The following is a 13,097-nucleotide window of genomic DNA, read 5'->3' as shown; positions in this document are numbered from 1 at the left end:
CCCCAGACTTGCTTTTTATGCTTTTTCTCATGGCTTTTGTGATATTAATAAATCCTGCCTTTTTTCGCCACCACGCTCATCACGCTCCTGCGCCGAAATGTTATATTCGGCTACTGGCAAACTTTGACATCTCTTACAGTTTAAGCTGCGCTCATGTCTTATAGACGGCTCTGGCCTGAAGTATCATGAGAGTGAACTCCTGATTATTATATGTTCCAAACTGAAATTGGGTCAATATCTTTTAGGCTATAATGTCAGTATCTACCAAGTTAAAACTGCTTCACTAGTTCAGTATTTAACATTTTGTTGTGTCTGATCATGAATAGTTAATCCAAAACTTTGGAAATAAACCAACTGCCTTGCACACAGTTGAAATATACTGAATGACAATTTTACACTAATTAATCAGCAGTGTAAACTGGTTTACATCTGTAATACTGCATTTAAGTCATGCCGATACTTTAAATCTATTAAAAGATCCCTTGCTACTGAACAGTTATAAGGACTGTTGCTAGTATGCACTTGTTTGAGCTGTGAAGACATGCACCCATGATACACAATAGGAGGCATGTTGGCTGGAAGAGGAAGCTTTCTTTTTGTCAGATCTACACTGCAATTTTATCCTTAAGGACTGTCACCCATTAACCATGCCCAGACTCAACTTTACAGTAGACAGTGCCAAAAGCTTTTTACAGTGCATGTTTTTTGTGTGTTTGTCACTGAGATCATGTCATCTACCCAAGAATACAAGTAAATCATTAAGTGCAAAAATGTAATGTAAAAATGTAAATTTTATTAGTCAGAACAAAAGAGGAACAGAAACTTAGAAAGGAACACAAGTTTCTTAGATTATAAAACTGCAAAAGTAGATTATAAAACTAAAAGCTCCCCTTCAGTCTTCCTTAGGAGCTTATGAGCCTGTTTGTAAATTAAAGCCATTTAGGCTACCATTCAGCAATTTTCAGTCTCGACCATAGCAAAGAAAAAGGTGCACAGCGAAGACCAAGCGCCTCCACAATAGTCTTCGGCCAATTTCTGTCTGTCAGCAAGATCCGCACACGACTTGTTTCTTGGCTGTGGCTGAAGCGGTATCTGAGGTGCGGTGCTGAGCTTGAAGTGTGCGTCCTTAGGGGCATTTCGACACACACTAGTTTGGACAAGCTCTTTACTGTTATGACACGGCTTCTTTAGCCTTTTCAACGACCGCACGATCTGCTTCCAATACACTTTGGCTCTGGACGCGTACTCTGGACATGATCTTGGTTTCGCTGTATACTCGCAGTCGAACGTCTTGGTCCTCTTTTTACAGCTGATGTCCAGGACAAATACATCAATACCCGTGGCTACCCACGTGCATCGCGTCTTGTCTGGAGTTGAAAACCGGCCTGTGAACGTGCCGTCACTCGAGTCTTTAGACCCACTCTCATTCCGATCGCGGGGAGGCAGCGTTGCCTTGGCAGCCGAGCTGCCCTGCTTTTCTCTTCTTTTCCCCTTCCTATTTTCTCCCCTTTTCGTGTTGATCGCCTGACTGTCCACCTGCAGGAACTGTTGCGCAATGCAGACGAAGATCAATACCAGAGCGATGCCTTTTACGCACATCATTCTTTAGGATTAACTCTGGAAAACCTGCCGAGAATATGACTCAAATCAAACGGGAAGAAAAAAAAAAACCCAAAATACGTATCCTATTTGCCACATCGATTTAGAAGAAAACAAGTACCCCTATGGCAGCTTATTTATGGTATTCATGTAAATATATGGCATTTTAAAACACTTATAAGAAAGCATGCCTACCTTGGAACGCATGGAGTAGAATGCAGTTGTGTTTCTTGACACCTGAACTTCTCGTTCGTGGTCTTTATAGCGCTCCTTCCGGGCCACACGCTTCTATCTAAACCTTCTAACTTTCACAATTTCGCGCGGGCGCGCACACACACACACACACACACACACACACACACACACACACACACACACACACACACACACACACACACACACACACGCTTGTAGGATAATCTCCTGCAGGAATGTTAATTTCATAGGCCAGAAACTTGATTTGGCTTGTCCACACTGTTGAAGAACAACGAGCTGTTGTTCGTTTTGCCTTGTATTCTTATTTTTCCTAGAAGGGACATATGGCTACGTGTTATTTTAAAGGCCGTAGTGAAAATGTTTCGCTTTTAAAGTGATTTCGTCAAAGATTATTTATATGCACGCTGTGTCAAAATACACTCATATTACGACATTGAAATATCACTTATATTAGTGACCAAGAGGACAGATAATTCCATTAAATTGAAATGCGCCATTGCAGTCATTTGTTTTAAACACACCAGCTGTTGTCTGATCGAACATTTTAGACATATTAAACCGTTGAATACTGGAAGTCGTAATCCTGCGTTCGTTTTTACATCCTACGTTCTCGCTGTGTGTACATTCTTAATGATTTTGTTGATTTTTAAAAACAATATCTTGAAAATAAAAGCGTGACAAGAGCAAATCATGGATTTGGACTATTTTTATTGAATAATGCGCTTGAGAACCAGATACATTTTTTTAGTTGCGTCAGCAGTGTCCACTCACAACGTCTGACATATACATTTGGTGCTAGGTGTTGACGTTACTGGCTATAGGTCATTTTATGATCTTGTGCTTACTATGAAATGTAATCCAGTCATTTCCGCTGAATATTAAGTGAATCAGATATTTATATCGCTAATATTAATATAGTTTGTACTAATTAAAGTACATAACAAATTAAATCTGACTACTGTGGGGTTTCATAAATTAAATGAATGCTAATCTTACACTAAGAGAGAATAATGCCCAGAATGGAATAGGACTAATGCTTGAATTAATAAAATAATTACTGTATGTCCAGACATAACAGGAAATGCCCTAGACGTGCATATGTGTGATTATGGAAAAAGACATGTTACGGGAACGGTCAGACAGAGGTGACGGCTGAGATGGAAAAACAGAAAAGCAGAAGTGGCTGAAGGTGAAAAAACTATAAGTCTGTCTGTTGCAAAGTTATGCTTTAGATCTCACTCATCTCCAGAGCTCTGCATTAATAAAAGGCCACAGGGTAACGCACTGGTTCCTGTCTCTTCTTTCCTGCATCAACGGACACGACACTACCTATCCAGGAGTACCCTACTTCCCCTTAAGTATTTAACTGTACATACTTAAAATCAGAGATTTTAACAGCCTCCATACCAAAGCACATACTCTGTGTAGTATAGATAAACCTGAGATGATGCATTTGCTCTTTTTCATAATGTACAAGACAGCAGACAGTAAATTTAATTTGGGGGCGTTTATGCACTTGTCAAAAGCTAAACCATATCACCATTCAGGCAAACACAGGCCTTGCAGTGAAATGCTACAAACCAACAAGTTATCACAGCCAGCATTTCAGCTTGCTTCACATGATCTGCGTGAGGACGTGGTGCAGGTTGTTGCTCCAGGGACGGTGTGTGTGCAACTATTGGGTTGTGGCCCAGCGCGAGGGCCACCCACATGAAAAAGAGTGCACTGGCACAGACCCACACAGTGGCAGGTGGAGACACAAAGCAGGAGCAGCTGTACACTACCTGTCCCTTTGTAGGCACTGTGACCTTCCACCATTATTTAGAACTATCAGTCACTGGGAGGGTGGAGCGGGGGGCAATTAAGTTTTTATATAAAGAAAGGCGCAGGAGCAAGCCTTCAGAAGCATGTATGCATGTAAGGGCAAAACATTGATGGCATTCATTCAAATCTGAAACTCTAATGGCACGCTATGCAACTGGAACAACGCATGGCAACTACTGGAGTTGTGTTTATACACTCCTTCTTGGCTTTTACCTTCACTGGCTTCAAGAGGTCAGGACATCATATTAGAAATGCATTGTTATAGGTCAAATGAGTTGGATTTCCTTCTGTGAATTAATAATAACCAAACGTTACAGACTTTAAAAATATATTGTTGCCAAAATGCATGAAGTACTGGTTACAATTGAATATAGAAAGACTGTGGTAACTGACAGCACTGAATGATTGCTATTTTGCATTTACATCAATAATGTCAGCATAATGTCTGCAGACATGTATATCAGCAATATGTTGAGCTATTATAGAGATTTTGTGTCAATTCATAATCATTCAAATAAAATCTGTCACAAACCTGGTTAATTTGTAAATTAATTTATCCTTATTTAATACCTGATATTTGTGATTACATATGTAGTAAAATGCAGCTGATCTGATTAATACAGCAGTTGGATCATCTTACGTCATGTATACTAATTTTATTAAACAGAAAATGTATGAAGTGTAACTATGTGTAAGACGTTATTACCTCTTGGTATGTAATCAAGTGTCACAATAGTAGTTCTTCATGAATTAATCATGAATTAATCGTTAAAAAAGCTGAAAGTTCATGTTAAAGTTTGTTTACCAACTTTCTGAGTAGTGTTAGTCCTGTACACTTATTGGTAATTAGCACTCCATTATCAATAATACACAATCTGTTGCTTCTCATTGTTTATTAATGTGGGTAAGAGCAGTGACATTGACTTTCACTTTACTTCTGGCTAAGCTGCAGGATTTCATACCTTAGACACACAAATCGGCAAACACGGCACTTGAGTTGCGACCCGGAAAATTGAAAGCACCCAGGACATTATTTCAATTTAGAATTTTATTCACAATATTTTACAGTTTGGGCAACCTGTCTGCTTGGACTTGAAGACCAGCCATGTTGATGATCAGCACCCATGGCTGCTAAACCCCACCAGGCAAGCTACAGCTGCACCTGGCAAAGAAGAACAATGCAGGACTTAAATGGGCAGTAGGAATTAAATGGGGGGTAAGAATTAGGGAAAACACTTTTTTTTTTCAAGAGACTTGCATAACACTGGCATGTACATTTCACATGTTTTAACACACGGTAAACCATTGTGAGCAAAAAATATCAAGCACCTGACATTATTATTATCAACAGAACTAGCAATAATATAGAAATGGTTGGTGATAATTGCTGATAATATACTATGACAAAATAGCCATTATAATAACCTTCAAGTAAGGTGTTCATAGAAAGTGAATCATAATCTTTTGTAAATTTCCTCCTGGTTATCACTTGTTCAAAAACATACAAACATTTTTGAGATACATTACATTCAAACATTTGATAGTTTGTCAGTGACAGTAATTTCAAAATCCAAAACTCTGTAACCACAATATTGATGCAAAAAAAGACTTAAGTCCTGAGATCTACATTAAAAACAGGTTTTGGTGTCAAAGAGCAATTTCTTTTATGAGAACTACATAACTATAACTATAGTAGTTCAGCCTCAAGCTGACAAATTCTTCCTGTTAGTATCACAATGATGGCAGTATTGATAAACTCACTATTCATTAATGTAAACTAAATTACACCACCACTGCCACATTCCTGTTTCCCCAAAGAGTTACAGAGGTTACGGCTAGCATTTCAATTCATATTTTGCAGAATTTCAGAATCACAGTGGTGATCCGACAATGGCAATCCAATTTTCTTTTGCTGCTAACCAGAGATCACACAGTCCACCCAGTCTTCCATGGGAGGAAAACTGGTTGGTTGACCTCAGTCACTGTGATAAATAGCATGAAATAAAATGCAAAACAATAACGGCAACAGTTTCTTCAGTCCAGGAATGGGCTTCTGCATTATGATGATAGCACTAGTGCATATATGATCACTTAGAGCAAATTACTTATATGTATATTTTGTGTAATGTTAGTGGCTCACTGGCAATTGGCCTTTGATAACATGGTCTCTTTAAACAAGAATGAATGAAGTTGAGAAATGTTGAGACTTGAAATCCAGAAAAGGTATTATGACCACATCAACCCCCTTCCCCTCAAAAATAACCCCAAACCCAAAGTCAGGAACAAAGTTGTTATGAAAGCTGCTGCAGTTGATCTGTCAATGGCTGTAAACAAAGCCCCAGACATACAGTAGATAAGGGTCAGGAGGCCTCCCTGACGCTGTAACTTGTGTAACATTGCTATAATGATTCAGCAATTTCTTGGTGAAAAGTTCTCTGAAAAACATCCATGAGGCATTGTAAAGCAGCAGGAGGTGGAACGGTTCGGAATGTTGAGTTCAGATGGTGACTCCAGACTCCAGACCCATCTGATGGTGACAAAACTGGTGGGGTGGGGGGTCTGGAATGAAAAATACAACAGAAAGGTATAACAAGGAGTTAAGATGACAGAAGAAAAAAAAATGCATTCTGTTTTAAAACAAGACTAAAACTCACAGGCCAGAGAGGTTTGAGGCCATTTCAGTTCCACTGTCCAATAGTACTAGAAGAAGAACAGGATAGATGAATAATCTGATAGGTGAGAGAGTGTGAAAGATCAGATAAATTGTGAAAGAACTTTGAAAGTTGACAGCAACATGACAAACAGAAAGCATGGTGGCAATGTCTGTTTACAGAGCTGTTAAAGATGTTTGAGGTCAAACATTGATAGGCCAGGGTGAAACAGGCCAGTAGTTCATTATTGCCTCTGGATTCACACAGTACAGATCTTCACAGGTGCACAAATTGTGACACATGTAAATGACAGTGTGACATGCTTTTAGTTGCAAATAATGACAGAAAACAAACAAAAAAGACAGATATGAAGGAGAGGATTTATGGTTAGTGTTAATGGCAGTGGTTAATGCTGTGCAAAGTGGGTAAACCAACACGCAGTCAATAATAAAAATGAGCTGACAGTGGTCACATGTACAAAACATGCAATATTACCACTAAAAAAACTAATCATGCTAGGTGGACAGACAAAATGAGTCCATCTCATTTTAGACTTTCAGCCAGTACATTTCTGGAGTATTGGGGGAAAAACAAACAACAACAACAACAACAACAACAAAATCACCCACTCCTAGTGTGCGTCACCAGTCGGCGTGGCGGGGGGGTGCTGACGCCCGTGGGAAGCGGTTCGTGGTGTCATAGGTGGGAAGGCTTGGGACACAAACGGAGACAGTCAACATCAGGCCAGAGTCTGTTCAGAGTCTGTTCCTCTAAGAGACCCTTCTTCCCCTTCATAGCCCTCTCATAGCCCAGTGTACCAGGAAAGCAAGGTGTCAGCTTTCACATGCTGCACACAGCAGCCCAACATGGGCACACACACACCTCCCCAGAGACTCGCTTTCCATGCATGATTTAACTCTAAAGTTTGAGCTAGCTACCTAAAACACATTACTGAGGAGGATTACAGTGAATCATTGTGATTTTACCTCTAGCTTGTTTCATCTAAAAAAAATCAAAGCATGTATAAAAATGGATTAACAGTTTGAATGTCTACTTTGGTAGTAGAATGCTTGCTGGATCTAGGCTGAGGACTTTTTCAGACTGAGCTCTGTGGGGCTTGTGCTGTGTGAGTCTGTCAGACTGTGCATCCTGAGCCCCTTTACACAACTGTGTCTCAGGCCGTCCTGGACAGAGACCATTCTGACAAGCATGCGGTTAGTGGTGGTGAATGGGCAGGTGATGTGCCCACTGCAAGTAAAATGGGCATGTTAGTTTCATTGGACACACATGCAAGGAACATGCTGCATAAGACACATACACACACACACACAAATGACAAAGAATTAAATCAAAGTGATTAGCGAAGGTTTATCACTGCAGCATGTTGAGATGGTGCAGTTTTGAGCATGCGGTGTGTGCCAGCACGACCCCTGTCAGCACCATCGTTGCCGTGCAGGTGTCAGATGACCCAGTGAGGTAGCAGTGAGCCCCAGCCCTTACGCTAATACAGCGCAGGAAGAGAAAAACAAGAAGGTCTTAATGGTTGACTTTCTGCAGGGCTGCTCACAGAAAGAGCAGGTTTGCACCCAGCATGCCTTGTCTTTCTTACACCACAGTCTTGCATGCAAGTCATTAGAGTTCCATCCAGTCAGTGCAGGGGGCTTTGGTTGTTTTTACCTTGTCATTACAGGGTTTTGGATACCTTGTAAACGTTCATTATAATAACCATTATTACCAATTTCCATACTGAAACAAAATATTAAATACAAACAAATCATAAACAAAATATGGCATGAGACAGATGACATGCAGCTGGGCAGCATGGGCTGGGCTTAGTGTGATCAATGTGGGCATATGCAGGTGAGTGTAAAATAGTTTAGGTATAACTTTCTCAACAAATGTAACAGTGTAAAATGTAGAGGAAATTGTATTCAGTATGTTTTTATAGGATGGTTTTAGCAGCCCTTTATTTTACAAAAGGGATTTTTTCTTTTTTCTTTTTTAAAGACAACATACAAAGACAAGCAACACCCTTCACCGGAGAAGCATTCCAAGACTAAAAGCTTAAACCAGCACCACAAAATTAGCAGAGTGATTTCTGTACAAAACAGGTATAAATATCTGATTAATGAGTTTCTCAAAAAGGAGCATAGGAGAAGAATGGGAAAAAACAGCTTACGTTTTCATGGGAATTGTCTCAATGCTAAAAAGATATAAGACAAGCAAAAAAATTAATTATCGGGATGAAGATGAAATTGCACTGGAGAGAGAAGAACAGTGACATAGCTTAGATGTCAAAATAAAAGTCTCCAGTCAAGACACTTAGTGACTTCTCTATAGCAATGTGTCATTACTGTAAGTGTATGCAAATGATCGAAAAACACCAAAAGGAGAACATTTAATATGTACAATTTTTAAAGTGCAAAGTGCGTGACAGAGAGAAATGGAAAACATGGTGAAAGATGGAAATAGCAAAAACTGGTTATCATAATGTGAAATGCCAAGTCCCTGAGACAGAGGAACTGGAGAGAGTTAGCAGAGGGAGAAGAAAGACAAAGAGACAGGGATAAAAGGTTACTATTTCTATGAAATAGTGAAAACAAAGAATAGTGATGAGATATTTTATCTTCAGTACAACAGAAACAGGCATCTACTGCTCATTTTGACCATCTGCAAACTAGTCAGTGGTTTGGCATTATAAATGACCTACTTTGCCAACAGATTGATAATTATGTCCCCCATACTGTGTACCACCATGCAGCCACTGAAGATGGCATAAAGCTATGAGAATGTGTGGGTGGTGTAATGCGCTGGGTGGGGGGATGCTCACTCATCATAGACATCCTCCGTATCCATACGGCGGTAGAACTTGGCCAGCCTAACAGACAGGATAATACTGGGGAGAAGGAAGAGTGTAGAGCAGCCCAGGCCGAACCAGAAGGTGTTCTGAGACACACAAACAAAGAACAAGCTTCCATTGTTCAAGTAGATACGACAGATCAAAGCCTTGCACTAAATGACAATGCACAGATAAAGGTGAGGAGAAGGCTGTCCACATTATCATGATCAACCCATTAAAGGAGCTGCATATAAGATTAAAGGAGGAACGGTCCTTGGAGAATAGATTCTCATAGATTTGGTACTAGTTCAGTCAGGCATATCCTGAGTCTCTTTAGATCTGTGAGGTGTAATCCATAACCATATAACCCATGAGCTGTTTGAAATCTGAAATGAGACACTTCAACTTTAAAAAGATGTAGACATCCAGAGATTCACAGGGCCTTAAACAGAAGCCAAAGAGAGAGAGAGCTGTGACCCTTTATTGGCTTTCTGGAGTGAGAGTATTAGCTAATTACTCCTGTTAGTTAGAGGGCCACAGTGCTTCATGCTGTTTGAATGTTGTGCTGTATCATGTAAGATGTTCCATGTCAAGAGCACACAGGACAAACTTGTGGGGCCTGTGGAAGGTATCTGGTGATCATACGCTCAAAATGGCATAAAAGTGCTGTACTGCATTTGGCTTCTAGAGTCAAACTACAAAAATTTTAAATGTTACATCTTTTTTATTTATTTATTTTTTATAAATGTGTAGCAGTGGTGTGTATAGGTATGTAGCATAAAGAACAATTAGCCATTTGTATATGCCATCTCCTGAAAGGTCAAATACTTCTAGTCATCCCATCTCACACATGTACACTGCTGACAAAGAGCCAAACCACAGACTCATCCACAAACACAGAAGTCATTCCTCCCTAAGCTTTCCTGCGATGGCCACTGGGGGGGAGGGGGCTACTGTCATCCACACATATGTAGTAACTCCTGGATGGTCTCTTTTTTGCTCAGAAGTTGTCATGTGATCCTACTCTATCCATGTGGGCTGTGCACATGAGCATCAGTTGTGCAGAGGTTACAGTGGTCATGGACTTATAGTTTAATAAGTCAAGAGTCTGATCACATTTATTGGCTATTGCCAACAAATCAGGTACCTAGGCCTAGGTCGCGCTAAGGCTAATGTTAATGCTTCAGATAAATGTGTAATGCACTAAGGTTCTCAGTCCAGACCTGGGGGCACTGTAGTCCTAGACTAACCAGTTCAATTGTACTATGAGCTGGAACGCAGTCGATACGATACGCGGCCTGGTGAGAGGACCCCGGGGTGGGATTGAACAGTTCTGTGCTAAACAAGTACAAATGTGAATGCATGTCTTTCCATAGTTCCATAGCCCTGTAATCCTTCCAAGTGGTCAACAACTTGTCTGTCCTTTCTATGTTTGATTTGGAGGCTGAGTTTGAAAGAAAGTGCTCACCATGGAGTCCATGAGGAAACTGCAGGCCAGGATCTCGGCAGTGTCCACGATGTTACTCAGAGGTTTACAGGTGGCCACATCCATTTCCAGCTATGGGAGAGCACAAAAATACTTGAAATGCTTGTAAACAAGTCACTAGTACCAACATGCACAGGGCGTTTGGCTGCCGTAAAGAAGAATAAGGAAGGTTTGTATTTCAAGACTATAGATGTGCTCAGTCATGTCACCTCATTATTATATTGCAATACTCACAGATGTCTTGACCCAATCTATATACTGTTGGAAGTAGCTAATGATGGTCTGCATGTACTTCTCTGTTTCCTGCAGATGGTATATCCCACCAATTAATCACCTTGTACACAGTTAACACTTCCTTAAAGACAGTTGAATTTGCTTTCACCAGTACCTGATTGACAACAAATGTTGCATTCTGGGAGACAAGGAACTGGGCAGCGTCGATGGCTGTAAGTACATCTGAGACTTTGTTCTGAAAGAGGCACTTTAGTCACAACGTGGTTGTACTAAAACTCTATTAAGTGGAGAACAGTGAGGGAGAAGTGACTCACCTGTAGATCTGATGCTGTTCTTTCCAGAAATCTGATGCTCTGGTTCAGAGTGTCCTTTGATAAGGAACAAAGCAGAGACATCATATAATAATATTAAATAATATTCACTAATTTCCACTTTGGTGATATTAAAAACACATTAATGGTGAAACAAATCCTGCCAGTCTCCTTATTTTTGCATATAAATATTGAGCCTTCATCAACTTACATTCAGATAACTATTACCTGAATTATCCTTAACATTTAAATTTACGACATTTAGCTGACGCTTTTATCCAAAGTGACTTACAATTCTGAGTGAACACAACTTGATCAACTGAGAGTTAAGGGCCTTGCTCAGGGGCCCAGCAGTGGCAACCTGGCAGTGGTGGGGCTTGAATTGGCAACTTTCTGATTACTAATTAAGTACCTTGCCAATGACAATTAACCACATTTTACAATGACAAATGATATTCTGCAATGGATTTATATCTAGTGAAGTACTACATACGGTCAAACAAAAAAGCCCAGAACATTTTATCACAGAGTATGAAAGTATCTGTGTTCATCTAAGATAAGATTTGAAACATAAGAATGGTTACCATGAACTGTTGAATGGGGATGACCTGCTTGGTGTAGATTTGATGAAGAGTCCTGGTGTGATCCATTACTGAAGTCTTTAAAGATCCTTCATCCTGGGAAACACAGTCACAGACAGCCATGCAATGCAGGGTTAATAATGGGCAGAATAAGAAACTTTTTATTTTCTTGGGCTACATATTTGCATTGCTGAACCTTCTTTCCATATTTACAGAAGAGTGGAAGAAAATACAGAAACCGAAAGCAGCAGTACTATGCGATGTTAGTGTTCCTGCAGAAAGAAAAGGGGCTGCTCCATTACCACATGATGGATGGCTTGGCTGGTAATTGAGGTCTGAGCCAGAGCTTGACCCAGAGCCTCTGAGGGTGTGCACACCTGCAGGAAGTATAGACTTCACCAGCTACACTACTGTACTAATAGCCCCTGGACTCAGACCTTACATCACAAATGCAGATTGGAGTACTGGACCCCTAAAGCTGCGATGGAATGTTCTAGAAATGCTTCCAGTGGCTGGCTTAAATGTCAGAGCAGATCTGAATAAAGAGCATTATAATGATCTGTAAATGTTCAGCAAATTAAATGGAAGACTGATCGTTGGCCTTGTGTAATGCGATGCTCTTGCACAGCAGGACTGTGGGATGGAATACCAGCGAGAAGCAGCTGACTTTGCTGAAGCGTTTTTTTTAGCATTTGCATAAAGTGGAACTCACCATATTGTGGGCTTCAGTATCCAGGTCATTGGAAAATGACAGCAAATCAATATGGGTCACTCCTTTATTGATCTGCAGGAAGCAAGCAAGTATGAGGAATCTGATTTAAGGTCTCACTAATTGTCACTTTTTGCTCTCTCTCTCTCTGTGTGTGTGTGTGTGTGTGTGTGTGTGTGTGTTTGCACAGTGGTAACTTCCTATAGATAAATGTTCAACATTATCAAAATGACATTGCAAAGCTCCCTAATACATTGTCTCTCAGTTAGGGTATAAAATTCCTTTTCAAAACATACTTGGGGCAGAATGATAAGGGAGAAAACCACTGCTAAAAAATTATTTTACAGTATGAAGTGCAGTATGAAGATGTGAGTTTATGCAGAAGATGAGAGATGTCATTCATCTAAAAGTATGTGTGTGAGTGTGTTTGCCAGTGTGTCTGTGTGTGAGTCAGCATGCATGCATATGTGAGACTATACCTCCTCCAGATATGCAGCAAAGTTGATCTCTTCAATCCCAGTCTCGGTGAAGCTGAGGAGATTCTGTTTGCCCTCGGAGTCTAGTAGAATGATTGACCTCAGATCGATCTTCATGCCCTCAAACTTGTGTGACACATCCTTAGTGTACTAGTGGTGGAAGAGAAAATC

The 13,097-nt window shown here is 40.3% G+C and overlaps 2 protein-coding genes across 7 annotated transcripts in view; both read right to left on the bottom strand.

Moving 5' to 3' along the window:
• Positions 1–821: 821 nt before the first annotated feature.
• On the bottom strand, positions 822–1,906 carry fgfbp1a (fibroblast growth factor binding protein 1a). Of its 2 annotated transcripts, none has more exons than XM_026999416.2 (2): positions 1,795–1,906; positions 822–1,626 (listed from the first exon to the last, which is right to left on the bottom strand). In XM_026999416.2, the coding sequence occupies exon 2, from the start codon at positions 1,600–1,602 to the stop codon at positions 952–954; it is 651 nt and encodes a 216-aa protein (XP_026855217.2). In that variant the 5' UTR covers positions 1,603–1,626; positions 1,795–1,906; the 3' UTR covers positions 822–951. The 2 variants fall into 2 exon arrangements, with proteins under 2 accessions (XP_026855217.2, XP_026855219.2); XM_026999418.2 differs by having other exon boundaries at positions 822–1,545.
• Positions 1,907–6,309: 4,403 nt separating this feature from the next.
• prom1a (prominin 1a) overlaps positions 6,310–13,097 on the bottom strand; it is a 36,969-nt gene continuing 30,181 nt past the window's right edge. For 2 of the 5 annotated variants that reach the window (XM_035532258.1, XM_035532260.1), the window contains 11 exons: positions 12,930–13,076; positions 12,454–12,525; positions 11,745–11,837; positions 11,164–11,217; positions 11,004–11,084; positions 10,850–10,918; positions 10,598–10,687; positions 9,121–9,236; positions 8,470–8,493; positions 6,920–7,001; positions 6,310–6,339 (listed from right to left, as the gene is read on the bottom strand). In XM_035532258.1, the coding sequence (XP_035388151.1) occupies positions 6,932–7,001; positions 8,470–8,493; positions 9,121–9,236; positions 10,598–10,687; positions 10,850–10,918; positions 11,004–11,084; positions 11,164–11,217; positions 11,745–11,837; positions 12,454–12,525; positions 12,930–13,076 (816 nt within the window). In that variant the 3' untranslated portion in view covers positions 6,310–6,339; positions 6,920–6,931. Of the gene's footprint in view, positions 6,340–6,919; positions 8,813–9,120; positions 9,237–10,597; positions 10,688–10,849; positions 10,919–11,003; positions 11,085–11,163; positions 11,218–11,744; positions 11,838–12,453; positions 12,526–12,929; positions 13,077–13,097 lie in introns of those variants that run through there. The other 3 variants (XM_035532259.1, XR_004776738.1, XM_035532261.1) reach the window with 3 other exon arrangements.

The sequence above is a fragment of the Electrophorus electricus genome, chromosome 12 (genome assembly GCF_013358815.1).
Source record: "Electrophorus electricus isolate fEleEle1 chromosome 12, fEleEle1.pri, whole genome shotgun sequence".
NCBI lineage: Eukaryota > Metazoa > Chordata > Actinopteri > Gymnotiformes > Gymnotidae > Electrophorus > Electrophorus electricus.
This window is presented reverse-complemented; position numbering and strand designations above follow the sequence as displayed.